The sequence below is a fragment of the Terrapene carolina genome, unplaced genomic scaffold (assembly GCF_002925995.2).
Source record: "Terrapene carolina triunguis isolate 2854851 unplaced genomic scaffold, T_m_triunguis-2.0 Scaffold95, whole genome shotgun sequence".
Lineage (NCBI taxonomy): Eukaryota > Metazoa > Chordata > Testudines > Emydidae > Terrapene > Terrapene triunguis.
In genome coordinates, this window is record NW_020664446.1 from 26,986,075 (window position 1) to 27,012,786 (window position 26,712).

At 39.0% G+C, this 26,712-nt stretch overlaps 1 protein-coding gene across 1 annotated transcript in view; it reads left to right on the plus strand.

Moving 5' to 3' along the window:
• The window catches only part of JAKMIP3 (Janus kinase and microtubule interacting protein 3), a 95,091-nt gene that overhangs the window by 62,848 nt on the left and 5,531 nt on the right, over nucleotides 1–26,712 (plus strand). Inside the window, exons 8-16 of the mRNA XM_026651075.1 lie at nucleotides 933–1,061; nucleotides 7,044–7,127; nucleotides 14,938–15,000; nucleotides 18,513–18,611; nucleotides 19,917–20,015; nucleotides 20,112–20,165; nucleotides 23,562–23,627; nucleotides 24,350–24,418; nucleotides 24,510–24,587. Of these exons, the coding sequence (XP_026506860.1) occupies nucleotides 933–1,061; nucleotides 7,044–7,127; nucleotides 14,938–15,000; nucleotides 18,513–18,611; nucleotides 19,917–20,015; nucleotides 20,112–20,165; nucleotides 23,562–23,627; nucleotides 24,350–24,418; nucleotides 24,510–24,587 (741 nt within the window). The remainder of the gene's footprint in view (nucleotides 1–932; nucleotides 1,062–7,043; nucleotides 7,128–14,937; nucleotides 15,001–18,512; nucleotides 18,612–19,916; nucleotides 20,016–20,111; nucleotides 20,166–23,561; nucleotides 23,628–24,349; nucleotides 24,419–24,509; nucleotides 24,588–26,712) is intronic.

Below are 26,712 nucleotides of genomic sequence, written 5' to 3' on the forward strand. Positions count from 1 at the left end.
ACTAATGTATTACAGCATTAAAGCAGGATAGGTAAAGAAGATCAACGAGAGGCGCTGAAGATCCACATCTCTCATTTGGTACATCTACACTGAAATAAAAGACCAGCAGCATAGCCAAGGTTGCCCCGGATCAGCTGACTTAGTCTTGCAGGGTTCAGACTGTGGGGCTAAAAATTGCAGTGTAGGTGTTCGACTCGTGCTGGAGCTTGGGCTCTGTAACTCCATGATGGGGGTGGGTCTCAGAGCCCGGGCTCCAGCCCAACTCCAAACATCTGCACCGTATTTTTTAACCTCACAGCCCAAGCCCCGTGGGCATAAGTCAGTTGACTCCGGCTCTGAGACTCAGTGCCATGGGCTTTTTTTTATTGCAATGTAGTCGTAGCCATTGACTTCTGTGGTAGTTGTGGATGCTCAGTGTCTCTGAAAATCAGGTCATCCATTCACTATTCACTCCTTGGTCTTTGTCTCATTTGAAGAACATAGTACCAATGCAAATGTCATATATTAATTCAGAAATGCCATTGGCACATCACCAGTGGTGACTGTATGTGGTGCAATGATTGAGGGTCAGTTCAACCGTCATAGTGCTTCATGGATGATATACTCTGCATCTTTCTGCAAAAAGGAGGAACTTTTCTTCATAATGGCTGTGATCAGCAGTGCTGGCAAGTAGTGCCAACTCTGAAAGAAAGACACATCTTTCATTTCAGTGAAGTGTGTCTATGTGATATTTTCCTGGAAAGACTGAAATAACTAGAGAGCACTTAAACAAGACCTTATGAACAGCACTTGCTAACTTGTATTTTAAAAGTACTATAAATTATTGGCTCTAATGCCACCAACTTCCTTCTTCAGAGAAAATAATATAGGTTTCTGTGAGGCTTTCTTTACTTTCAGTTTTGGAAGAATCCTTTTTTTTTTTTCCATTTCAGGGCATGGCCAAAGAAGAAACAGAACTGAGATTTCGGCAGTTGACAATGGAATATCAGGCTTTGCAACGAGCATACGCTTTGTTGCAAGAACAGGTCGGAGGAACATTGGATGCAGAACGAGAAGTTAAGGTCTAAATGGCTTATATTACATGAAAATAAAGGATTGCAATGATGTACATTTTTCTAATTTTACTTGCTCAGGTTGTTGTGATAACTAATAGGCCAGATCTTTGGCTGGTGTAAATCGGGGTAGTGCCATTGAAGGTCAAGAAGCTATGTCAATTTACACCAGCTGAGGATCTGGTCTGTAGTAGTTTAATATGCATGTATATATGATATAATCATAGGTTTATAAAGCACCTTTCATGATGATAGGTTCCAAAGTGCTTTTGGATAAAGTAATACACAGGCTAAACTTAGAGATTTTGCCACCAACCATTTCTGGGCCAAAACACAGCAACAGTATACAGAAGTTTAGGAGAGGAAGTGAAAATGACCTTCCAAATAAAATTGCAGATATACTGTAGATTGAATGAAAGTAATTACTCAGATTGGAATTTGACCAGGATGTCAGGGTGTACTGCACAGACAATTGTATGTTAGCAGTAGTTGAAAAAGAGTTAAACTGGGTTTCAACATTTTTCAGGAGGCTTCTCTCCCCCCCGCCCCCCTTTATTTTCCTTTAATCCTCCTTTAATACCTGTTTGATATTCCTCATGGTAGGGTCTGTCCATAATATTGTCTGCTGTGAATAACTAATGCGTCTACACTGCTATCTCAAATGCAGTGTTGTAATTTATGGTCTCTAAAAGCAGTCAGATTTCCATTCTCTTACACTGAAGTGCTGATTGCTGAAGAAACCATGGCTAATGCATTTATATTTTTATACCACTGATCAGCTTACAAGAGTGTCAAGCAGAATATTTTATGGAAAATTAAGCTCCCCGTCAGTAAAAATCTATTACCAATATTCGTAAATAGTTAATGCCCAAAATTCAAACCTGGATTTACTGAGATTACTTGATTCTGAATAACGTTTTTAAAAGGCTTATAGTTCAAAACGAGATTCATTTTCTTAATTGAATTGCACTATTCCATTGTGCCTTCCTATCTTCCTCCAATGTCCCCTTAGAAAGGCAGTTGCAGCTATCTAATTATCTTGCTTTAATTTACATTATAAATACATATATGTTCTGTAATATGAATAAATTATACATTATAAAGTGCTGGAAGGACAATTAAATAATACAGTCACATTTAATTTTACTATTTGAAAATTGATGGAAAGGATTAGAATATATCCGGTTTGGACAAAGAACAAAATATGTACATATTAATTCTGTCCTGACCTCCACTCTATGCAATCTCATTGATGGAGGTGTGCCTACAAGCTCTCAATTTGGCCCTAAATCTATTATGTAAGTGATGGATCAGTCACTTTCACTTTTCATAAGCACATTGTTCCAGGAGAATCCAACACAGTCTTAGGGTAAAATGGCCACATTAGCAACAACTTTATTAAAATTATAAAAAGTTTCAAATATTAGTACAACCATGAATATTTCCTACAGCAGTGTGGTAGTCTGATTGCATTCCCAACCCATAGGCAATCCCTTGAGACAAATTAAACATGAAACACGTTCCCCTGCTTGAGTTCTAAGATTGAATCAATATTTTGGCTTTCCAGACCTGGTCATCTAGCTAATGTTTCATTTCCACTGAATAACTTAAAGTAATGTGTAGGTAACTCCACAGCAGCCTACACTGCTGGGTTTCTCTAATGTTCTTGCAAGTAGACTAATCCCTTGTCTCTCAGATAGCCAGATTGAGAGATAGGTATTGTCTCACTCTATTTGATCTGTGAAACAGTTTTAGAAATTACTCTTCTTTAAGGCTTGCCTGCTATCTGCTCTGACATGGTAGAAGTTGCAAACATTAAGAAAGTGATGGTGAAACAAGAAGCAATTACAAACATGAAATAATTCAATGTTTCCCAGTTCAAAACAAACAAGAAGGAAAGTTCACCCAGATAATGCAAACAATTAAATAAGGCAATTTATACTGACAACAAAATATAATTATAAGATTTCGATGTTAACTGGCTAACTACCTGCCCAGGTGGATTTATAGGTGGGAAAAGCTTCCTGGGGTGTCAGGTGCAAAAGGAGCAGAACTGGTCTTTTCCTCATGCTGCTACTGCTGTCTGCAACCTGCCCAAACACATTTATAGGCCACCAATCTACCCTTGTTCTCATCAGAGCAATCACCTGATCCAAAAGGTACCTTGTCTGAAGTAGAGGTTGAGGGTACAATGACAACCCTCAATGGCTTTACAATTGAGTTCCTCTTAATGGTAAACTTTTTTTAACACAGATTCTGTTCCAGTTAAACAATATATTCTCAGTTTATACTTGGGTAATTTTGCTATTGCCTTGGGAAGAAGCAGTACAATATCCATGGAGATAAGTGCTTTCCAGAATTCTGTTCCAAGTAAAATGGGCAACTTTTCTTTAAAACATAAACTGAAAAACTTTTTGCCAACCAGTATTTCAGTTCTGGGTTCTCTGTTGTGCCTGCAAGACCTGATGGCAATGCTAGTATTTAGTGTAAGCAGCAATAGTCCTTGCTTTATTTTTTAACTGTTAGTGGAGACATCAGCTGAGTAGGAAGAAGTGAACCCTGAACTCAGGTCTTGGCATGAAAGCAGAGGAGGAGTTGAATTTGGATCATTTTGTTTTCAGATGTGTTTGTTTATAGTTTTTAAATCTACATATGCTCTAAAATTCACTTACTCTGAAAATATATATTCTCAACCAAACTGAGTGCAGGAATAAACAAAAGAGTTGCCTTCATGTATGTTGAGAAGCTAGCAAAAAGCCAACTACAAGCTCATCTAATTAAAACTAATGTTCTAGACTTGGCACAATCTGGATTCAGGCCAGGACACAGAACTGAAACCATTTTAGTGGCACTGATGGATGATTTCCTCTTGTCAATGGTTAGAGGACAGATATGCATTGTCATCCTGCTGGACCTCTCTGCAGCATTCTACACTGTTGACCATGAGAGTCCGTTGTCTCACCTAAGAGAGGTGATAGGGATCCAAGGTAATGTACTAAAATGGGTTGTGTCCTTCCTGGAAGGATGGTGCTAACAAATAGTGATGGGAAACTGCAGCTCCACTGCTAAATCCCGCACTTGTGGAGTTCCACAATGATCAATTCTCTCTCCAGTCTTTCTCAACATCTGCATGCAACCATTAGGTGAACTGGTCAGATGGCACAAAGACTCAAGTGTCGGCAATATGCAGAGGATACACAATTCTGTCTATCCTTCACCACATATGACCACTACCACCAAGATGGCCCAGTGCTTGGATGAGATCAGCACTTGGATAAAGTACAGCTGCTTGAAGCTGAACCCAAGCAAGAGAGAGGAGATGCTGATAGGCAAAGTGAAGTATTTTGAAGAGCTTGCAACCACAAAGCAGTCTCCTTTGGTTGAAGATACACACCCACAATTGGTCAATTCAGTCCATAGTCTAGGAATATTCTTGGATTCCTCACTGACACCGAGCTCTCACATATCAGCATTTGCAAGTAATGCTTTCTACCATCTCTGCTTGACTAGGAAACTCTGTCCCCTCCTGGTGGACGAAGACCTGGTCTCAGTTATACATGAATTTGTCACCTCTCAGATGGATTTCAGCAATACAATATAAACTGCGCATGAAGCCTTCAGTATTTAGGAAACTCCAAATAGTTCAGAATGTTGTAGTGCATCTTTTGAGCAATACAGGCTACCAAGAACATATCAAATCTGTGTTCTGCTCCCTACCTTGGCTTCCCATAGACTAGGGTTTCAGTCCTTATCTTCAAAGCACTCACTGGTATGGACCCAGAGTATCTAAAAGATCATCTAAAGCTCCAAGACAAAGAATGTGGTCAACAGCTTCACTCCTCAGACACAATGGAATTCTCAACAATAAGAGTAAAGCTCACTCTCACCTCTGCAGGAGACTGAACTTTTTCTGGGGGCAGTCCAAGATTGTGTAATGAACTCCCCTCAAAACTAAGGACTGTCACAATCCTCGCCTCTTTCCATTTCAAGTACAAAAAGCATTTCTTTGGTCTTGCCTTCTCTAATATAAACACAGCAATGGATCTATTAAAAAAGACACACCTACCAAAAGAAGACACTCAACTACGTATGCTTTTTCCCCTGGAAAGAGGATGAGAGAACAAATAATGTGACAGATGTGTAGTCATGTTGCTTAAGGCACTACTGCAAGCGCTCAGATACTATGGTGATGAGCACAGTATAAAAATCTATATAGAATAGAATAGAATGCCATTGTGGTAGAATACACCCCTGTATTCATACCATATACACTATTGTAATTGTACAAAATATGGCTTGTAAGGTATCATTTGAAAACTTATAATTTGCTGGTCAAGATTGTTCTGGTAAAATATGTGTGGCAACATTGTATGTGAAGTTATAAGATTCCCCGGTATGATGTTATTAATTAATACATGTTCCAAATGCCATAGCCCTGGCCAGGCAGAAGTCAGGTCTGTCCTAAACAAAGGAAGGAATGTGTGCTTGCCTTAATTTGCATTTCAGCAGTAAACAGAGTCATCAAGCAGGAAGGGAAATCAAAGGAAGTTCTAAGAGGTGAAAAAAGCCATCCGGGAATATTCTTCCACGTAGACTCTTTGTCTCCTGGGTCTCAGTTGGAAATGTTTTTCAAGAGGGGGACTGAAACTATAAAAAAGAAGGGACAATCACACAAGATATCCCTCTCTCTCTCCCTGCCCATCACATTCACTGCGCTTGAAGAGACAAAGGAAGCAGCTGTTGGATTTTGGGGGAGGGGATCTGACCTAAAGAGTTTGGTCAGTAAGACTGCTGACAGTGTGTGGCGAGAGAACTTTTGCTTTGAATCTAATGTAGTTTGTTAAGTTAGGCTTCAGTAAGTGTTTTATCTTTATTTTTCTTGTAATCATTTCTGACTTTGATGCCTCATTTCTTATTTAAAATCTATCTCTTTGTAGTTAATAAACTTGTTTTATCTAATCCAGTATGTTCAAGTTGGTATCTGTGTAACTCCAGTTGTGGTAACAAATTGTGTGTGTATTTTTCCCTTAAAGGAATAATGGACTAAATATATTATTACTGTCCAGGAGAGGGCTGGGTGGTACAGGAAATATGTTTCTGGGGCAAAATCCAGGACTGAGGTGTGTGTTGGGGTCACTCTGTAGCATAACCAAGGCAGGTAAGAGCCAAGGTGTGGCTGGCTGGTTGCAACACACACACACAGAGACATAGCAGGGCGTGATTTACGTTTTGAAAGGGATCACGCAGCTACTCATTAGCCTGGATTGTACCCTGGTATGTCACACCCATACATCCATATTTTATGTATAAAGATAGTTAAGAATTAGAATTAGCTTTATTCTCCATAAAATATATACATCACATTTACAGAAAGGTGTTGGACTGTGAACTAGCTTTCCATTAGCCTTTGTGATTGAAATCTACGTATAGTACAGTTAAACATTTGTGTACTCAAAATTATGGTCATAAAGGTAGAGGCTGCTTTTGACAATTTGTGCCATCATATTTGTTGGTCTCTTTTAAATCAGTTTAAAACTACAAAAATACAGGTAGAAATCAAGCATGCCCCTCAGCCTATTAATGTATCTTTCCTCCCATTCTTATGGGAAGACAAATCTCTGTTACTCCATTTGCTTTTTTAAACATCCTGTTTTGATAGAACTGGATACGGGCAAAACTCTTCTGATCTATGAACAAAGAGTGTAACAAATATTCTAATGTAAGAAGCAATTAATCTTTTGCTGTTTAAGTGGCTAGTTAACTGGATGATGTTCATTTTAATCTTAAATTGTATCTTAAAATTGCTATCCCATCATATAAGTTTTCCTTTTAAAATTTTTAATGATTGGCCCTGTCATAAGTACTTCACTGCAAATTAATTCCCCCAAATGTCTTTAATAAGTATTTGATATATTTTAAGTGTTTGATGTATCTACATTAGCATTTTGGCTTTTAGAGAAAGTTTGATGTATCTTTTCTCACATCCTACAGACGCGTGAGCAGCTCCAAGCAGAAATACACAGATCACAAGCTCAAATAGAGGACCTAGAAAAGGCACTTGCTGAGCAGGGACAGGTAATGTACTCTGAGAAAAATATTCATTACTGCAGTCTCTAACGATAACTAGCTGTTCTGTAAATTTTCTGCAAAAGAAAAATATACTCACATTATAAAGTTTGTCATATATGATAAAAGACAGTAGTGTAGTTCAGTTTTTTATATATATATATATATATATATATATATCAAATATTATCACTTTGATAATACTTCCTAAAATATTTGGCCCTTTATTAATTACAAAACACATCTATCAAGCAGCAGTTATGTGTCGTTATTGACACTCTTAAATCCATTTAACTGCCCTTGCATAATTATGGAATTCCCCTTCAAACTGTGTACCATTGGATTAGGAGAGATTAATATCACATTATTCAACAAATGAGTTGAATAATTCATTAGAACTGACCATTAAATCCATGCTATCTAGGGCTGAGTGAATACTGAAAGAAAAATGTGTGAATGTACATTCATTTGCATAAAGAGAACTTTAAATTTGCGAATGTGAAAATTATACACTAAAAACCTGAATCAAAGAGTTATGCTCATCCACGCATGGAATACACTGTGTTACCTGGGGGCTAGACTCTCAGTTGGTGTAAATCTGCATATCTCTATTGAAGTCAATAAAACTACACAGATTTACTTACCTATATGAGTATCTGGTCCATAAGTGCCTAATCAAACCTACTGAGCTTGCATTTTGATATTGAATATTCACAATAAATGAGCAATCCCTAGATAGAACGAGAATAATTCACAAAGATATTTGGCAAAGAACTTTGAATAATTAATACATTTTGAGAAAATTGCCATGTATTACTGGACAGTTCATGAAGAGAAAAAGAAGCAAAGTTCATTGAAGAAATTATATTTTAAGGATTATTTGTCAAACCTCATTTTTATAACCATGAAGAACAACTTCTTTGCTCGGAATTTTAAAAATATTTTAGTCTCATACACAAGACAAACTCTACAACATTCAGATATACATCATTCAGAGATAAGAAGCAGAAAGATGGTCCAGTAGCTAGAACATTAGTCTAGAGACCCTGGGTCAGTTCCTACTTTGCCACAGACTTCCTATGTGACTTTGAGCAAGTTGGTTAGGGCCAGGTATTTAAGTACCTAAAGATTCAGACAGGCATCTAGTGGCACCTACTTGCCTTTGAAAATCCTATTAGGTACCTATCTCTGTTTTTAGTAACCTAAGTATCTTTAAAAATCTGGCCCTTCGTTCTTCAGGTCCCCATCAGTAACATGGGGATAATAGCACTTCTCTACCTCACAGAGCTGTTGTGAGGCGCTCAGATACTACAGTAATGGGGGCTATATAAGTGCCTAAAATAGATAGGTAAAATTTCAGAAGAGATACATAGCATATATGGAACATTCTAGCATTTAACCATGGAGCTGCGTGGGCAGTAGAACTAGCATGTGCATTCAATGTCACTGGTGGTGCTTAAAAGCAAGGAAACTGTTGTGCACCTAACTGAGGGCTCCATTCTGAAGTCCTCAGGCAGCATAATCAGTCATATAATTATGGGTCCAAATTTATTTTTATAACTGTTTATTTTTATTTTAAAAGGTATTTATGGGAAAGTGCACAGGTAAACTTACAACTAAGCACACAGGGTAAAATTCACCCCTGAGCAGCAGACCAGCACAGGGGCTGAATACCACTTGAGTCCCACCAAGAACTATTAAATATGATTTATTTTAAAGCACTCTCTACTGCTTTTATCCTTTATCTCTTACAAAGCAAACTACTGAGGGATAGATTTGGTTCTGATATCTATTTGAAAATGTGTTTGTTATATGTACTGAAAAAGTCCTGTAGCAAAGTCCAGATTATATCTTGGCAATAAGGAATACAGGAAAATAGTCCATGTTTTAAACTCATCATTTCAAAAAATAAGTATTTTAGAGATTTTACATCTACCAGATTACCAGCATGCACAATGACTGTGAAAAAAAATTCAGAAGACATTTGAAGGAAAAATGTTCACTTCAATGCAAAGTAATGTTCTAACTTAACATGAGTAAAAATACGCTTTTGCCTCTAATGGTTTTCTCTGCAGAGATTGTTGTTTTGTTAAATGAAGGAGAAAAGTGGATATTACATTAGAAAAGCAGTTCCTAGGCTGTTTAACAGGAGCAGTGAGCACACATGTTGGTACAGACTACGTGCATTATCAAGCAAAGAGATGACCATTAGTGTGCAAAAGCTTTTTCTCTTTTTTTTTTTCAAAATCTTACATGAATTTGTTCATGCAATGGAGCTGATTTAGAATGCCTATTGTGCAACTATGTCTAGTTAATTGCACAAAATGTCTGTGTTTTCAGTTCAAATAATCAATTAAGTAGCTTTTACAAAAAGAGTAAATTAACATACAATTTTATTTTATATACACAAAGTTCCCTCTTGAAAATTTACCCCCAAATGATTTGCATATTCTTCTTCTAGGATTTCATCAAGCTCTCATTGAAATCAGTCTTAATATTGCCATTGACTTTAATGGGACTTTAATGTAGAGTCAAAACATGTTTTAAAATGTGTTATTTCTCTCTTTGATTTGCCAATGGGTACACTTAAACAATTTTCACTTCTTGAATAGCTGCTGAATGTCTGGCCTTGCATGATTGACTTATTTAAGGGGAGGTTCTGTACTTACTATCTTTAGTCTAGCCTGGTGATTTCATCCTGCCACACCCTCCACGATGCTTGGGCTTGGGTCTAATATTATTTCCATTGATTGTTGACATTCTAGTGCCTGGCCTATTCTGCATTATTAAATGAGCAGGTCCAGATAGAGTTTAAAAAGGGCTGGCTGAGTAACTCCCTGGACTGTTAATGCTGATTTTCAATAAGTCTTGGTGCACTGTGGAAGTTCCGGAAAACTGGAAGACAGCTAAGGGGTAAGGGGTAAACAGGATGACTTGGGTAATTATAGGTCTGTCAGCCTGACTGATTCCTGGCAAGGTAAAGGAGCAGCTAATACGGGACTTGATTAAGAAAGAATTAAAGGAGGGTAATGTAATTAACACAAATCAACTTGGGTTTATGGGCTAGATCCTGTCAAACTAACTTGATATCTTTTTTTGATGAGATTACAAGTTTGATTGATACAGTGTTGACATAATATACTTAGACTTTACTAAGACATTTGACCTGGTACTACATGACATTTTGTTTAAAAAATAAGAATGGTATAAAATTAACAGGACATACTGTTATGGGATGATTTGTTTCGTCAGCAGGCCTATTGGTCTGGGCCTCTAACTCCAGTCCTTCTGTCAGTGTTTAGCGGGGACGTTTGGGTGGTCAGCAGGCCCCTCAATAGAAGCTTCCTCTTCTGTTACTGTAGAGTGGTGCTCCTCCAGGAAATGGCTTCTTTCTTCCCACCCTTCTCACCCCCTGCCTGGGGGTCCTGGTCTTCTCCCAGGAGCATGCTGGGCAGTGCCTGAGGGTGGGGACTACATGGCCCACTACTGCTCCAGCCCTTACCCTGTCTCTGCCTTAGTGTGGAGTTTGTAAACCCCATCATACACATGTTAAATGAGTTAAAAACTGGGTAAGTGATAGGTCTCAAAATGTAATTGTAAATGGGGAATTTTCATCGAGCAGGGGTTTCTCCAAGGAGTCCTGCAGGGATAGGTTCTTGGCCCTATGCTATTTAACATTTTTATCAATGACTCGGAAGAAAATATTAAATCATCACTGATCAAGTTTGCAGATGACACGAAAATAAAGGAAGTGGTAAATAATGAAGAGGACATGACAGGTCACTGATACAGAGTGCTTGCATTTTAATATGGCTAAATGTAAATGTATACATCTAGAAACAAAGCATGTAGCCCATACTTATAGAATGGGGGCTCTATCCTGGGAAACAGTGACTCTGAAAAAGATTTGGGGGTCATGGTGGATAATCAGCTGAACATGAGTTCCCAGTGTGACTCTGTGGCCAAAAGAGCTGATGCGATCCTGGGATGTATAACACAATCCAATGGCTGGAAGCTGAAGCTAGATAAATTCAGACTGGAAATAAAGCATACATTTTTAAGAGTAAGGGTAATTAATCATTGAAGCAATTTAGCCAGGGTCATGGTTAGGGCTCTGTGTTTGTCATGGAGGGTTGCGGAAGTCTCGGATTCCATGACTTTCCGCGACCTCCATGACTTCTGCAGCGGCCAGTGCGGCTGACCCCAGGGCCGCCCAAGCAGCTGGCTCCAGGACCAGCTGCTCAGGTGGCTCTGGCAACAGCCACACTAGCCGCTGCTGGAGCAGCCCTGGGGCTAGCAGCGGCTGGTGTGGCTGGCCCTGGGGACTGCCCGAGCAGCGGTCCTTGGGGCGGCTGGAGCAGTTGCTGTTGGCGGCCCCTGGCAGTGTTCCCTGGGCGGCCAGAGCCTCGACAGCTCCCAGCAGCTGTTGCCGCTAGCCTCGTTCCCCCTCCCATCAGCAGCCCCCCGGGGACTCCTCCCCAGCAGCGGATCCTCCAGCTCCTCCTTAGCAGTGGCCCCCAGAGCACCCCCCAGCAGCGCCCCCCCCAAGACTTAGGGGTATTTATAATATAAATCATGGACAGGTCACAAGCCATGAATTTTTGGCCATTGCCCGTGACCTGTCCATGACTTTTACTAAAAATACCCGTGACTAAATCATAGCCTTAGTCATGGTGGATTCTCCATCACTGACCTATTTTTAAATCAACGTTGGATGTTTTTCTAAAATCTCTGCTCTAGGAATTATTGTGAGAAAGTTCTCTGGCCTGTGTTATACAGAAGGTCAGACTATATAATCATAATGGTCTCTTCTGGCCTTGGAATCTATTAATTATGTCCTTGCCTCTGCATGCCGTTCTGATCCCTTCTGACAGCAGTGTTGATGTCTGAAGGCTTGGCATCTGTAAATGTTTACATAACTAATATTAGCCAATAACCTCAAAGGTAACATCCCTAAAATAGAAATGGAACATGCTATCATGAGCTTTCTAATTCATTTCTTACAGAGTGTGAGTGGCTTTGTATTTTTGCAGCTAGCCTTGCTATCTGTTGGATACCAAGTTAAATTAATAGTTTATGACGACCCCAACCATGAACCAAAGAAGTCAATAGATATTTTAACAATGGATTCTATCTGAACATTATAACAATAAATTCCTTTTAAGGCTTTTACTGAACTAGCTTGAATCCCAAGGCTGGTACAGAATCTGCATGCTTAGTGTTGCCATTGCCTGTTGAGCTGTGAAAAAGAGAACCCAAAGGCAGCTAAAATTGGAGATGTGCTGGATTCAAAATACATTCCACTCACTTGTATCCATAGGCAGTGAAAAATATACCTGCATTTATAGAATACAAATATCTTCATATCTAGAATTCTTGCAGATAACAAACGCCCATACTTCCTTTGGATGGATTGCTAGATCCATTGAAAATATAAAAAATGCCGCCTTTATAGCACATTAGTTATTTACATTTCCAATCCAGAAGATGATACACAAAATTATTTTTCACAACTTTCTTTTTAAAACCTCAAAAAGGGGAGAAAAATCTAGTGGACTATTAATGGAAGTAGAAGCCAGGAGCATCTGAGTCAGAATATGGCAAATCATTTGATTTCAATGTGAGCTGAGGCTGTTCTACTTTTACTTGAAGCTGCCCAGCAATTTTTAGGCTCAAACCCATACCTGTTTACCCATTGGTAAAACGAGGCTGCTAATATTTACATAAATCACAGGCAGGCACGGCTCTATGTATTTTGCCTCCCCAAGCCTGGCAGTCAGGCAGCCTTCAGCAGTATGCCTGCGGGAGGTCCACCGGTCCCGCGCCTTCGGCGTACCCGCCGCTGAATTGCCGCCAAAACCGCGGGACCGGCGGACCTCCCGCAGGCATGTCGCCGAAGGCAGCCTGACTGCCGCCCTCATGGCAACCGGCAGGCCGCCCCCCGGGGCTTGCCACCTCAGGCACGCGCTTGCTGCGCTGGTGCCTGGAGCCGCCCCTGATCACAGGCATTGCAAGGGTTCATTAGAGAATGGGCTTGATTAATCTAGTGTTACAGTAGCATGGGGATAGGCTCCACAACCTCAATTCTACCAGGGTGCCCACACGTCAGTGATGGCTGAAGAGGAGGATGGGTAAGGCAGATGGGTGATGTCTTCACTTCAATTTCCACTGGGGCCTTGACATGGTCATCTAGTTGTCTCTCCTGGTGGAAACCCTAAAGGCGTTTAGGTGGGGGTGTGCTGGCTGCCTTCCTCCCTGCACCAGCTGTGACCTGGTCCAATGTTTGTGTGGCACTTTGAAAATGAAAAGTGCAACATACTTTGAGCACTAAATATTATTATAATTCTGTGTAAAATTCTATTTTTGGTCCCAGTTGAAATGGGTGACATCTACAGAATGTGGGGGTAAATGTGACCCGAAAGGTGAAATACGTCTGTTTGTTCTTAGCTGAATTTTCTTTTATCAGCAAATGGCTAAATAAGTGAGAGTCCTAAAAGTCACATTAAAAATCAATATACAATTTTTTCAGAAGTTCTTTTATCAGCTCAGGTTTGGCTTTTACAGCCTTTATTCCCTTCTTACATCCCTGGAGCTTTCACAGGTTTTAAACCCCTCTCCATATGAAATAACCTGGAGAAACCTTCAATAAACTGGAAATTCCACCCCCTAAAGCTCCCTCATCAATATCCTGGCACACCTTTAGTGTGTGATTCTCCTCCATGTGGACTACCCAATGAGAATAGGTTCTCCATGTTCTGGCCCTTTAAAAGGTGCCTATGGGAAAAAAGATAAATTACCCACTCCCCATTTTCTCCCCCTGCTGTTCAGCTTTTGGAATCCTATCTGCCTGCATTTCTCCCTGTAAATGTTTCTGCTGGATCTTCCAAAATTGGAGGACTCAGCAAACTACTGCCATGCCTTCCGACAGGGAAGGGAAAAGAGAACTGACTACACCAGCCTAGGAGTAGAATTTCCATAGTAGCTCTCTATTCAATAGCCCCCACCCCTTCAGGAAGGGCCAGAGGAGGGTCCCCCTAGATCTTAAAAGTGATGGAATATAGTGGGTCCTCCATCATTATCATTCAGTTACAAACGTCTTCAAGAGATGGAATGAATTCATTACACAGAACTGAATTTTGTAGGAAAAAGACATTTTGATTTCTATTTTCAGCAGAGTGAAAAATTGATTGTTCAAAACATGCTCTATATATGGTGTCTTCAGAGAATAATTGTGAAGATATTTATTATTATTATTAATCACTCACATAGCACTTTCCAAAGGGATTTACAAACTTTAACTATGTGATCACTTGCTTGCCAGCTCAGCCCAAAGCATCAGTGATCTCAGTGAGCAACTTATGTTCCAATTGTTTTCCCCCCATTTCAATCTAATAAATCTTATTTTTTAGATGGATGAATTATTTTATCTTTGTTAATCTTGGGAAGCATGGAAATCAAAATACAATAATTGCTATTATCTGTTTATTAAATTGTTGTAATGGAGGTGCCTAACATCTCACTTTTATTGCAATCATCATTCATTTCATTGACTGACAGGATTTTTCATGTTTATTTTTGTTAAATTGGAGTATTTATATTCCAATTACATTTAAAAAAACAAAATACTATGTTAAAAGAACTTTAAGATGCAAAGTCAAGCACTCAAAAAAGTAAGGAAATGTCAGAATTAAGGTTGTCTGTTAAATTTTAATTCAGCCCACTTCTGTGTATGCATTATGATACAGTCTTTAATTACATGATCATATACTATGGCAGCACTGTCAGTTTCTCCTATAATATTAATCATTTATATTTTAAGGACATGAAGTGGATTGAGGAGAAGCAAGCATTATATAGAAGAAATCAAGAACTTGTAGAAAAGGTATTTATTCTCAGCATTTCTATTCCTACATTTAATATATTTTTAGTTATATAAATAAAAAGAGATTAAGGAAGGGTGGGGTTGGGCTGCCATGTACTGTGGCTGGGAAGGAGATTAAAGATAATCTAGATGTGGTTCAAAAACTATAAATGAATGCTTTGCCTCGGTTTTCAGTAAAGATGCTAATATGGTACATGTGCATTAAGGCAGTACGGTTGGTGTAAATGAGTGTCTAGAAATCAAAATGATCACATCTGAGATGGAAGAAAAGAGCATAATGTGCTCAGATCAAGGGGAACAGATCATTTCCATCCCAGAATACTGAAAGAACTGACTCAAGAGATTGCTGGTCTGTAGCAACAATCTTTAATAAATCTGTCTGTCTGTGATCTGGGCAGTTACAGACCTGTTAGTCTGCGGTGTGCAAGCTTTTAGAACAAATTGTGAAGGAAAGAATAATTAAATCATAGAGGTAAGTGGTAAAAGGGATGCAATTCAACATGGGTTTGCCAAAGGTAGATAATGCCAGGCTAACCTGATTTCCTTCTTTGAGAAAACACTGATTTTTTTAGATAAGGAAATTGCAATAGATCAAATATACTTGAACTTCATTAAAGCATTTGACATGGTACCATATGGGAAATTATTTGTTCAGTTAGGGAAGATGGGAATCAATATGTAATTGTAAGGTGGATAAGGAATTGGCTAAAGGAGAGAAGGCAATGGGTTGTGCTAAAAGGTGAATTATCAGACTGGAAAGAGGTTACTAGTGGAGTTCCTTGAAGATTGGTCTTGCGACCATCCTTAGTCAATATTTTTGCACAAAAGGTAGGATGAGCTAATGAAATTTGGTGGTGATACAAAGTTGGGAGGCATTGTCAATACAGAGGAGGATCGGAATATTGTACAGGAAGATCTGGATGATTAAATTAATTAGTACAAAGTGAAAGGTCATGCACTAAGGGCCTAATAATAAGAATTTCTGTTGCAAGCTGGGGGCTCATCAGTTGGAAGCGACAGAGGAGGAGAGAGACCTGGATGTGTGGGTCAGTCACAGGATGACTGAGCCACCATTGTCATGTTGTTATGAAAAAAGCAAATGCAATCCTAAAATGTACTAGGTGAGGCAATTCTAGTACAGATAGAGACGCATTAATGCCATTGTACAAGGCACTGATAAAACCGCATTTGGAATACTGGGTACAATTCTGGTCCCCCATGTTCAAGAAAGAGTAAATTAAATAGGAACAGGGGAATGGAGGACCTATCTTATGAGAGGATACTGGAAGAGCTTGGCTTGTTTAGCCTAGCAAAAAGAAAGCTTAGACGGGATATGACTGCTTTCTATAAATACATTAAGGGAGTAAATACCAAGAAGGCTAAGGAGTTATTTAAGCTAAAAGAAAATGTGGGCACAAGAACAAATGGATACAAACTGGCCACAAACAAATTCAGGCTGGAAATTAGGAAAAAGGTTTCTAACCAGCAGAAGGGTGAGGTGCTGGAACACCCTCCCAATAGGAGCTGGGTGCAGGAATGGGGGCAAACAACTAGATTAGTTTTAAAAGAGAGCTGGACAAATGTAGGAATGCAATTGTATGATGGGATTGATTGTGATGGTAAAAGACAGGGGTCCAAAGCCCTGCGCGCACTTCTGCTTTATGTCTTATGTTCCTAAAGCTCATGCTTCAGGGTTTCAGACAGCCACTGGTGGGGTCAGGAAGGGATCCCCCCAGTGTATTCTGGGAGGGTTTTTTATCTCCTTCCTCTGAGCATCAGGGGTGGCCACACCTGAAGATAAGACATTGGACAGGGTGGGCCAGGACTCTGAATGACATCAGTCATTCTCTCTCTCAGGTGCTTGGCTGGCTGGTTCTTGCTCACATGTTCAGAATCTAATTGGAATTTTACCCTGGTCAGATTGGCAATGACCTTGGGGAGTTTTTGCCTTCCTCTGCAGCATGTGGGTGTGGGTTGTTGCCAGGATTATCTGTAAAAAGCAACAGAGGGTCCTGTGGCACCTTTAAGACTAACAGAAGTATTGGGAGCATAAGCTTTCGTGGGTAAGAAAGCTTCTTCAGATGCAAGTAATGGAAATCTCCAGAGGCAGGTATAAATCAGTATAGAGATAACGAGGTTAGTTCAATCAGGGAGGGTGAGGTGCTGTGCTAGCAGTTGAGGTGTGAACACCAAGGGAGGAGAAACTGCTTCTGTAGTTGGATAGCCATTCACAGTCTTTGTTTAATCCTGATCTGATGGTGTCAAATTTGCAAATGAACTGGAGCTCAGCAGTTTCTCTTTGGAGTCTGGTCCTGAAGTTTTTTTGCTGTAAGATGGCTACCTTTACATCTGCTATTGTGTGGCCAGGGAGGTTGAAGAATTATCTGGATTATCTCTGCCTGTGACAAATAATAGTCTAGTTTCCTGTGGGTTGTAATACTTTGGCCTCATTTCAGTTGTTGGATTTAGTGTGTGGGTGTTGGTAGCCTGTGATATACAGGAGGTCAGACCAGATGATCTAGTGGTCCCTTCTGGCCTTAAACTCTATATTTGTAGAAGCTTAAGGAATGCATGTGGTTTGTTAGTATTATTTAAGTACCACTATAAAATGTTTAAAAAGTATTCCACACAGCTCTAATCAGAACAATTCTCATACAGTAATAATATCTTCATCATGCCACAATTCAGAAGGATGGATAAGGTCATTTTATGCAGCTCTTCACCCACCTTAGAACTCCTTGATAAGGGGAACTAAGGGGATGGTCACTCTGTGGCTTCTGAATTTCCCACACCCCTGGTCTATTTACTCAGCAATCCCTTCATTTCATTCAGTGTATCAGGCTGTGCAGAGAATATTCCTACTGTGGACTTGTAATACACATATAGGTCTTGAGTCTGCATCCGTACCCACTTTGGCCTGGTCTACACTGGGAGGGGGGGATCGATCTAAGATACGCAACTTCAGCTACAAGAATAGCGTAGCTGAAGTCGACATATCTTAGATCAACTTAAAATCACTTACTTCGCGTCCTCGCGGCGTGGGATCGACGGCCGCTGCTCCCCCGTCAACTCCGCTTCCGCCTCTCGCCGTGGTGGAGTTCCAGAGTCGACGGCAGAGCGATCGGGGATCAATTTATCACGTCTACATTAGACGTGATAAATCGATCCCCAATAGATCGATCACTATCCGATCCGGTGGGTAGTGTAGACGTAGCCTTTGAGTAGTCATCTAATTAAAAACAGTGTAAGGGTTGGAGAATTAAGCCCTTACTGATCAATCCTGTTCCTCTGTGTCTAGGATCTAAGCAGAATGCTATCAGAGCTGTGAAATACAGAATCACACCTTGGGCCCAGAAGATTTGTACAGTGACCTTGAAGTGTCACTGAATCCAGAATGTTTGCTTTTAAGCCACGAGCATTGCCCAGAGAAGCTGAATTCTTAACAGATTTAGGTTTTATATAAAAGTGAAATGAACCATCATTTTTTTTTAATCTTTAATTTTATTTTTCAGATAAAACAAATGGAAACAGAAGAAGCTCGGTTAAAACATGATGTTCAGGATGCTAAAGATCAAAATGAACTCCTGGAGTTCAGAATATTAGAGCTTGAAGTAAGCAACAGTTATCTATACAACCGTTGTCACTCTTTCTGCATTTTGTTGTCTAAGGCTAGAAGGCAGCCAAACTCGAGGAACCCCTTTGCTTTTATACTGAAGATGAGCTCTTCATTAAAAGTGACATCAATGACTGGTACACAGTGATACTAAAAGAGGATTAAAAATACCCCAAAAGAACAGCATATCAAAATTGACTAATACGGATTTCTACCTGTCTTCCTACATAAGTTTTTTAAGATCTTAACCTTTAATCTCTAGTTAGAGCCCAATTTATGTCACAGATGACTTTTTACTCTGCTATTCTTCCACTATACCTGTTTTAAAATTTAACCAGTGAAGTAAAATCAAAAATTAACACACAGAACAATAATTATAATAATTAATGGAGATATCCCATCTCCTAGAACTGGAAGGGACCTTGAAAGGTCATTGAGGCCAGCCCCCTGCCTTCACTAGCAGGACCAAGTACTGATTTTGCCCCAGATCCCCAAGTGGCCCCCTCAAGGATTGAACTCCCAACCCTGGGTTTAAGCAGGCCAATGCTCAAACCACTGAGCTATCCCTCCCCCCTATTAAGGAGTTTTTAGTTGTGATTGCTAAAAACCATGCAGCAATATACTGTTATTGTTCAACATGCAGATCAAGGACAACCCTTCACATTGTACTCATTCTGGTGAGCTTTTTTTTTTGGTCACACAGACTTTTTGCAGAATTTATGGAGAGCATGGACCTTCAACGCTTGAACAACACTGCTGGTTTGCAGTATTTGTCAGACAGCACAGACAGTAATATCCCAAACAGATGTCATTTATATTCCTTTGGATTTAAACACATCCAGGCTACCCAAATGTAGCCCACTTACATAGCCAAAATAATGACTAGACAATCATGACTGGTGAAAATTGATGAAGCAGTGTGAAGAAAGCTTGTATTATTACTGTGTAAGCTTGATTTATTCTCTCTGTGGATAAACAGAGATCTTCAGTGCCTGTCAGTCTAGTGAAATCTTCCACAAGCATTACAACTTCTCAGATAAAGAGCACTTTTCCCTCTGCATCTTAGAATAAATAGCCATAAAAGGGAGAATGAAAGATTTCCCACCTTTTTGTACAGTAAATAAAGATTCTTATAGATAGTGCCACTCTGTAATTTACATATTTATGATGTATTACTTTTTCAGAGTACGATTTATGGAATGCCCATATTTATAACATATTCTTAATGAAGCTGAAACTTACAGTACAATATGATGGTTAATTTAAAATTAAATCTCCTTAAATATAATTATTTTTATTTTAGGAGAGAGAAAGAAGATCACCTGCTATCAACTTTCATCACATTCCTTTTACTGAGGGGAAAAGTCCTCTCCAAGTTTACTGTGAGGCAGAAGGTGTAACGGTAAGTAATCCCCTTTCTTAGGATTGCTTCCTCTACATATCAGGTTATGCTATATTCTGACTCCTTCTTTTCTGTACGCTTTTCTCTTGTTGTTAGGATATACTAGTAGCGGAGCTAATGAAAAAGTTGGACATTTTAGGGGATAACGCCGTAAGTGTATGTTCCTTTAATAAATTGTGCATGTTTCTGTTAATTATTTGTGCTTTTATTATTGTAGCATTAAGACAATCTAGAGCATGGGCTTTTTTTTGGTTTGTTATTGAGGCACTGGGTTACAGGCAGAATGCTCGCTGCAACTTAACATAATGTGTTAATGGGCCTTTCAGATGTGGCACAAAGCATCTTAATGTTATAACATGGCTCTTTGATTTTCAATTTCAGAGGTTGGTAAAATTCTTTTTAAAAAACATGTTTTTTCATGGAAGATACTATATCTTTCCATTGTTCATGTGTTCTTTGCTTATTTGCTTACTTGTATTTATTTGGTTTTGCATTTTAATAACTGCATTTTAACTTTGTAAGGCACCTCAAGCCTTAGATATAGGCACTTCTAAACTGAAATAAATACATACATACATTAAATAGAAATAGTTTAAATAGCAGAAAGAAGAGAGGAGGTGGTACTTAATAGTTGGGGGGGAAAGCCTTTGCCCACCACTTTAAAATCCTTTTCATTTATTTTTTTTAAATATTGTTGTCAAACTCCTTTTTTGATATGTTTTTGGATTTTTACATAAAGCCTGAGGTACAGCCTTTATATGGGTTCAGAGTAAGGAGAATGGGAAGGTGAAATTCACCCCCTTAACCCAAGGGCCAAGCTACAGGGCAGTTGCACAGTCCCCCTGCCCATTTCTCCACCTGTTATTCCAGTTGGGCTGAAGTAGCAGCCACACACTCTCTGTTTGGTTGTGCTGGAAACTGGAGTCACTGGATCTGCATAAACATGGATGCATGGTTTCTCACCTGGCAGGTCCCCAGTTCTCTCTTCTACTAACATTCTACACCAGCCCTGCAGAGACAAGGTCCATGGTGCAAAGAGAGGGGTTTTCAACTGATCAACATCTAGTACAGCCTCTATGTGATGTTTAAATGATGTGTTTAAAGCTAACACATGTATGCCTGCCTATATTACAATCACACCTTCATTTGCAGTGTAGCCATATCTTTAGTGCTTGTAGCCAGCAGGACTGCAGTCCTTTCTTTTGCTGAAGCTGAGATAGGTTTGTTAAAGAAACCTCTATTTAGCTTTTGCAGTAGAAAGTGAGAGTTGAATAGGAGTACTTGTGGCACCTTAGAGACTAACAAATTTATTACAGCATAAGCTTTTGTGGGCTACAGCCCACTTCTTCGGATGCATATAGTGTGGAACATATATTGAGGAGATATATATACACACATACAGAGAGCATGAACAGGTGGGAGTTGTCTTACCAACTCTGAGAGGCCAATTAAGTAAGAGAAAAAAACTTTTGAAGTGATAATCAAGATAGCTCAGTACAGACAGTTTGATAAGAAGTGTGAGAATACTTACAAGGGGAGATAGATTCAATGTTTGTAATGGCTCAGCCATTCCCAGAGTTGAATGTTGCCAGCCAGCCACAAAGCTCCAGCCAGGCATACGTGGAGGCACTTTAAAATAGCCTCTCTTTTCCTGTGAGGTTCTAATTAGGCCATGTGGGTCATAATTTCTCCATGCGCTGTTGGATCATTCTCAGGCTACATATACATCGTGAGCTACGGACGTGATTCCCAGTTCACATACTCTCACTTTAAAGACTAACAGATTTATTTGGGCATAAGCTTTCGTGGGTAAAAATCCCACTTCTTCAGATGCATGGATCACGAAAGCTTATGCCGAAATAAATCTGTTAGTCTTTAAAGTGCCACCAGACTCCTCGTTGTTTTTGTGGATACAGACTAACATGGCTACCCCTCTGATACTTGATACTTGCACTAGCCCTTATCTGAGCTAGCATGCTAAAAATAGTAGGGTAGCCACATTAGCACGGGCAGCAGTAGCATGGGATAACCGCCCCAAGTACATATTCACTAGGTTCAGGCTGGTTTGTGTTGCCCAGATCCAGGATCACAGAACCAAACAGACAGCTGAGACGAGTCAGAAGAGGAATAAGAATGAGCATTATTAATAATAGAGTATCCAAGAGTATATAAACAACTTTACAGACATACAAAAGTTTGAGTTAACTATGTAAGTGCTGATCCTACAACCATGCATGTGAGTAATACTTCCATTGTCTTCAGTTGAACTACTCACATAAAGTTACTCACATACATAAATGTTTCCAAGGTAGGACCCTAGGTAGACATACACAGACAAGGGAGGAGACAGAAGGGAAAATACAAGCGAGATTTTTTTACCATTTTTTATTCTTACTCTTTCCTATTTTTCTTTATTTATTGTTAAACCCTGACTTATTTGTCACCTTTATTATTGTTTTTTAAGAGTACCTACTGATTCCTAGGCTGTTTTTATTTTGTTTTTTATTTCTTGTTGATTTTTTTTTAATTGGTTTTACTGTTACTGGTTTTCTTTTAATGCATAGAAGGGACTGCCAGATGTGAGCAGTCCCATTTAACTCAGTGAACTGCTTATGGGCATTGGAGTTTGCATTGGGCATTGGCATTGGAGCCTTTCCTGTTTTTTGTTCTTTCCTCCAGACATTTCACTTATATTATGAACATGTTGATATTCAGTGTGCAAATGAGTCCAGGCCCAAGATTAGATTGGTGACGTCATTCTTGTGCAATGCATGGCCTAATACATCAATGTGACATCACCAGAATGCTTAGCAAAGAACTGAGATGCTGCTTTCAGCACTGGGTGCCCTGTAGCCTTTCTATAATGCTAATGCCATAATGCTGCCCAGCTAACACTGACAAAGAATGTGGTCTGTTAAGGCTTGTGCAACAGAGGCAAAAGCATAAAAATAACATGCCAGCTGGATAATATGCAAAATTCTAACCATTTCAAATCTATGAATATTTTAGTTTTCATTTGCAGTTCATAAGTGTAGTTTTAATAATTTAAAGATTGCCAGCAATAAACACACACATGCATATTGACGGTGTGTTCACTTTTAATCAAAATCTGAAGTAAAAAGAAGGTTTTAATTAGACATTTTCAACAACCAACACTTTTGGGACTTTCACATTTGCTTCTTTTCTTTTCTTTACTATGTGTTGTCTTGTGTAATTGTGCGGTTATCCCCAGTTGGGAAAAGAAAGGAAACAGTGCCACTTAATAAAAATCAGCTGTTTTTTGATGTGCCAACAGTTTGTTGGTAAGTGTGAAGCTTTTAAGGAGAATTAGGTGTACTTACATTATTGTGTATGAGAACTTCTAGGAATACAGTTTTTTACTGTAACAACTCAGCATTAACTTTAAAAATTACAACCATATTCTCTATTAAAATACGAATTTTTATTTCATATTATTTAAGTTTGGATATATTTAATGCAAGCGCTGCCCAAAACCAATACCAAGGCATTGAGGTTTATTGTAATTATATTCTCCTTTTGGTGCAGAATCTGACCAACGAGGAGCAAGTAGTTGTCATACAAGCAAGGACAGTTCTGACACTGGCTGAAAAGGTAAAAACATATACATATACATATACATCCCTAGTAAGTGAAATCATGTTATACAAAGTTTTGCCCATCTCCGAATGGGTTGACTTGAGCACATTGGTAATGTAAATAATTGTTTCTTCACAAAATGATAGAATTTTTTAAGCACAATTATCCTTTTGTAAAGCTTAGTAATTTATGAGGGAAAAATATATAAAGATAATGTTCAGACAGTACCATAATTTATATTAATGCCATTTGAGTTATAAAAGATATATTGCAAGGCTTTGGGAAAGTGTCCATCCCCCAGTCATCAATGTATATAATAATTATCTAATGTGCTTGATACCTGCCCCCCTTAGTGGCTTTAAATTAAATGTATCTCATATGGTATGCTAGAGTTGTAATAAAAGTTTAGTAGAAGAACATGCTCTTTGGCAAAAACAACAAGGAGTCTGGTGGCACCTTAAAGGCTAACAGATTTATTTGGACATAAGCTTTCGTGGGTAAAAACCTCACTTCTTCTCTATGCATCTGAAGAAGTGAGGTTTTTACCCACGAAAGCTTATGCCCAAATAAATCTGTTAGTCTTTAAGGTGCCACCGGACTCCTTGTTGTTTTTGTAGATACAGACTAACACGGCTACCCCCGATGCTCTTTGGCAGAAGTTGTGTGCTATCATTTTGACTCTGGAAACTGATCTATTAAGATTTAGGACTTAATCTCTTGTTATCTTTTATATACAGTGGCTACAGCAGATCGAAGTGACAGAATCTGCACTACAGCAAAAGATGCTAGATCTTGAGAATGAAAAGGTACTATAGGGGGTGTTTTGACAATAAAAGAACAGTCATTCAAGTTGTTGCTAAAGTAATTGAGATAACCTAGTCTTCTTTACATCCTTAGGAGCTATTTAGTAAACAAAAGGGCTACTTGGATGATGAACTTGACTACAGGAAACAGTCTTTGGATCAAGCACACAAGGTAAGAAAAGTCAGTCTTGGTAGACCTATGCTACCTTTAATAAATTATCTTATATAATCCTACTGTCCTTCTGCATACAGAACTCCCATTGAGTTCCAGTGGCTGGAAGAGTAGGTAAATTGAATTGTAAGCAAATTATTTAGACCTTGATCCAGCATTGAGCTACATATGGGCAAACCTCATGCTTGCATGGTGCTCTTTGCAAAATCAGGGCCTTAGATATTCATGTGTTGTTATTATTTATTAGTTTGTATTGTACAAACAGTTTAACATAGCTGAGATTCTAGGTTGCAACTGATGGAACAATATTTTGTGAGTATTCTCTTTTCCCGCCAAAAATAAATCTTCTATCTCAGGATTTGTCCCAGGAACCTAGGCTACAACTCACCTAGCTAAAATAGGTGTACCCTGCATCTACATTAGGACAAATGTTGAGTTTACGTCAGGTTTACCTAGCATATATTAGCTAACCCTGACCCCTAAATTTGACCACTTTACTTACTCAGTAAACAGTTTCCTACAATTGTGGTCGTATTTACAGCTGTACCTATAGATTCGCACCACCAGAAAAGCTAGCTAAACATACTTATGACTTATTTATACCAATATTTTGCACGGTTATAGCTTTTTCCTGCGCTTTGGGAATTATTTGTATCTTGGACATGGTCATGTCTTCTAAGGGCTGAGAAGCATACTTCAGTCCTCCTTTTGAATGTCTAATACATGCTATGGTTTGAGAACATTTGGGGGAGCTTTTATTCAATACCCTTTTTAGTCCTCTGGGTTTTTTTAAGAGCTTGATCTTGCCAAGTACTCAGCTTTTCCTGGGACTAACTTCCATGCACAGCATCTCTGGTCAAGAACTGCATATAATAAGCAGTTATAAAACAGCTTCCTATTTCTGAAGTACTCTGAGAGTGGGCATAGCAGTAAAGGGGAAGATTGATTGGCATTGTCATAACTCCTTTCCCTTCACATATTCCTCAAACTTCCCACAGCATAAAACGAACTAAAGAAAGACTGTTGTTATGTTATCACAATGACACCACCCACATCAGCTGCAATAGGAAGAAAGTTAGTGTGCTGGTGCTATTTCTGAGCACAGTTGAGCATATTGTGAGTCAGCTATTGCATTCTCCCAATGCAATCTGTCATAATATTAGGGAAGGAATATCTCAGTGATGGAAGGTCTACAGAGGTCATGGAAGGCACTATAATATTGCAAGCCTGAGAAGTCTCTGTAGTCATCTCTGGAGAAAATACATGTAGTTCAGCAACTAATTTATCTGGTGTCCACTATCCAGCTGGTCAGAGCTCATCTTTGCTCACTCTTGTGCCATATGCAGAATGCTTTGTATCTGGGATTATATAAATGATGCATGAAATGAAAAATCCCTGCAGACTGAACCTAATGTACACAGAATGCAGTGCAGAATTTTCATAGACAAAACAATGTTGCTTCACTGTTTTATCTTCAGAGACTGATTTAAATATGGAAATCTTCCCAGATCAAGCATTTACCCATTTAACTTAGAGAATGAAGCTTTACCAGGGAGTCATAGAATACTTTTATTCCTGGTGAGTGCACCATTCCCTCTCCATTATCTGTGTATAATCCCACCAAAAAGTCTAGCAGTTGGTAGGCTGGCTACAGCAAAGTATTGTGTAGCTATTCAGTACTTCCAGCTTCCTAATACTGTGTGTTCAGCAGTTTATGTCCCATTGCTATTCATAAAAATATTGACAAATTAGTGGAAATTTAGGGAAGAGAAATAATAATAATTGGTGGGATGGAGAGATTGATTTATACTGAAAGCTTGCATGTTTATAGATAGATAGATAGATAGATATTAATCTATTTATCTATTAATATATTAATCTATCTATTGATTAAATTTAATCTATTAATCTATCTATCCTACGATATAACTGAGGGAGGACATAGATCTACAGGAATTTGGAGAGTATATATACTAAGGAGAGAGAGGCATTATTTATAATAGTAAAATGGAGCATAATATATAGCAATGGGATGAATCTGAGAAAAGGAAAAAGAAAAAATTTCCTGACAGTGAGATCTATTGGATTATATGATATTCTCCCAGACAAAGTGATGGAACACCGT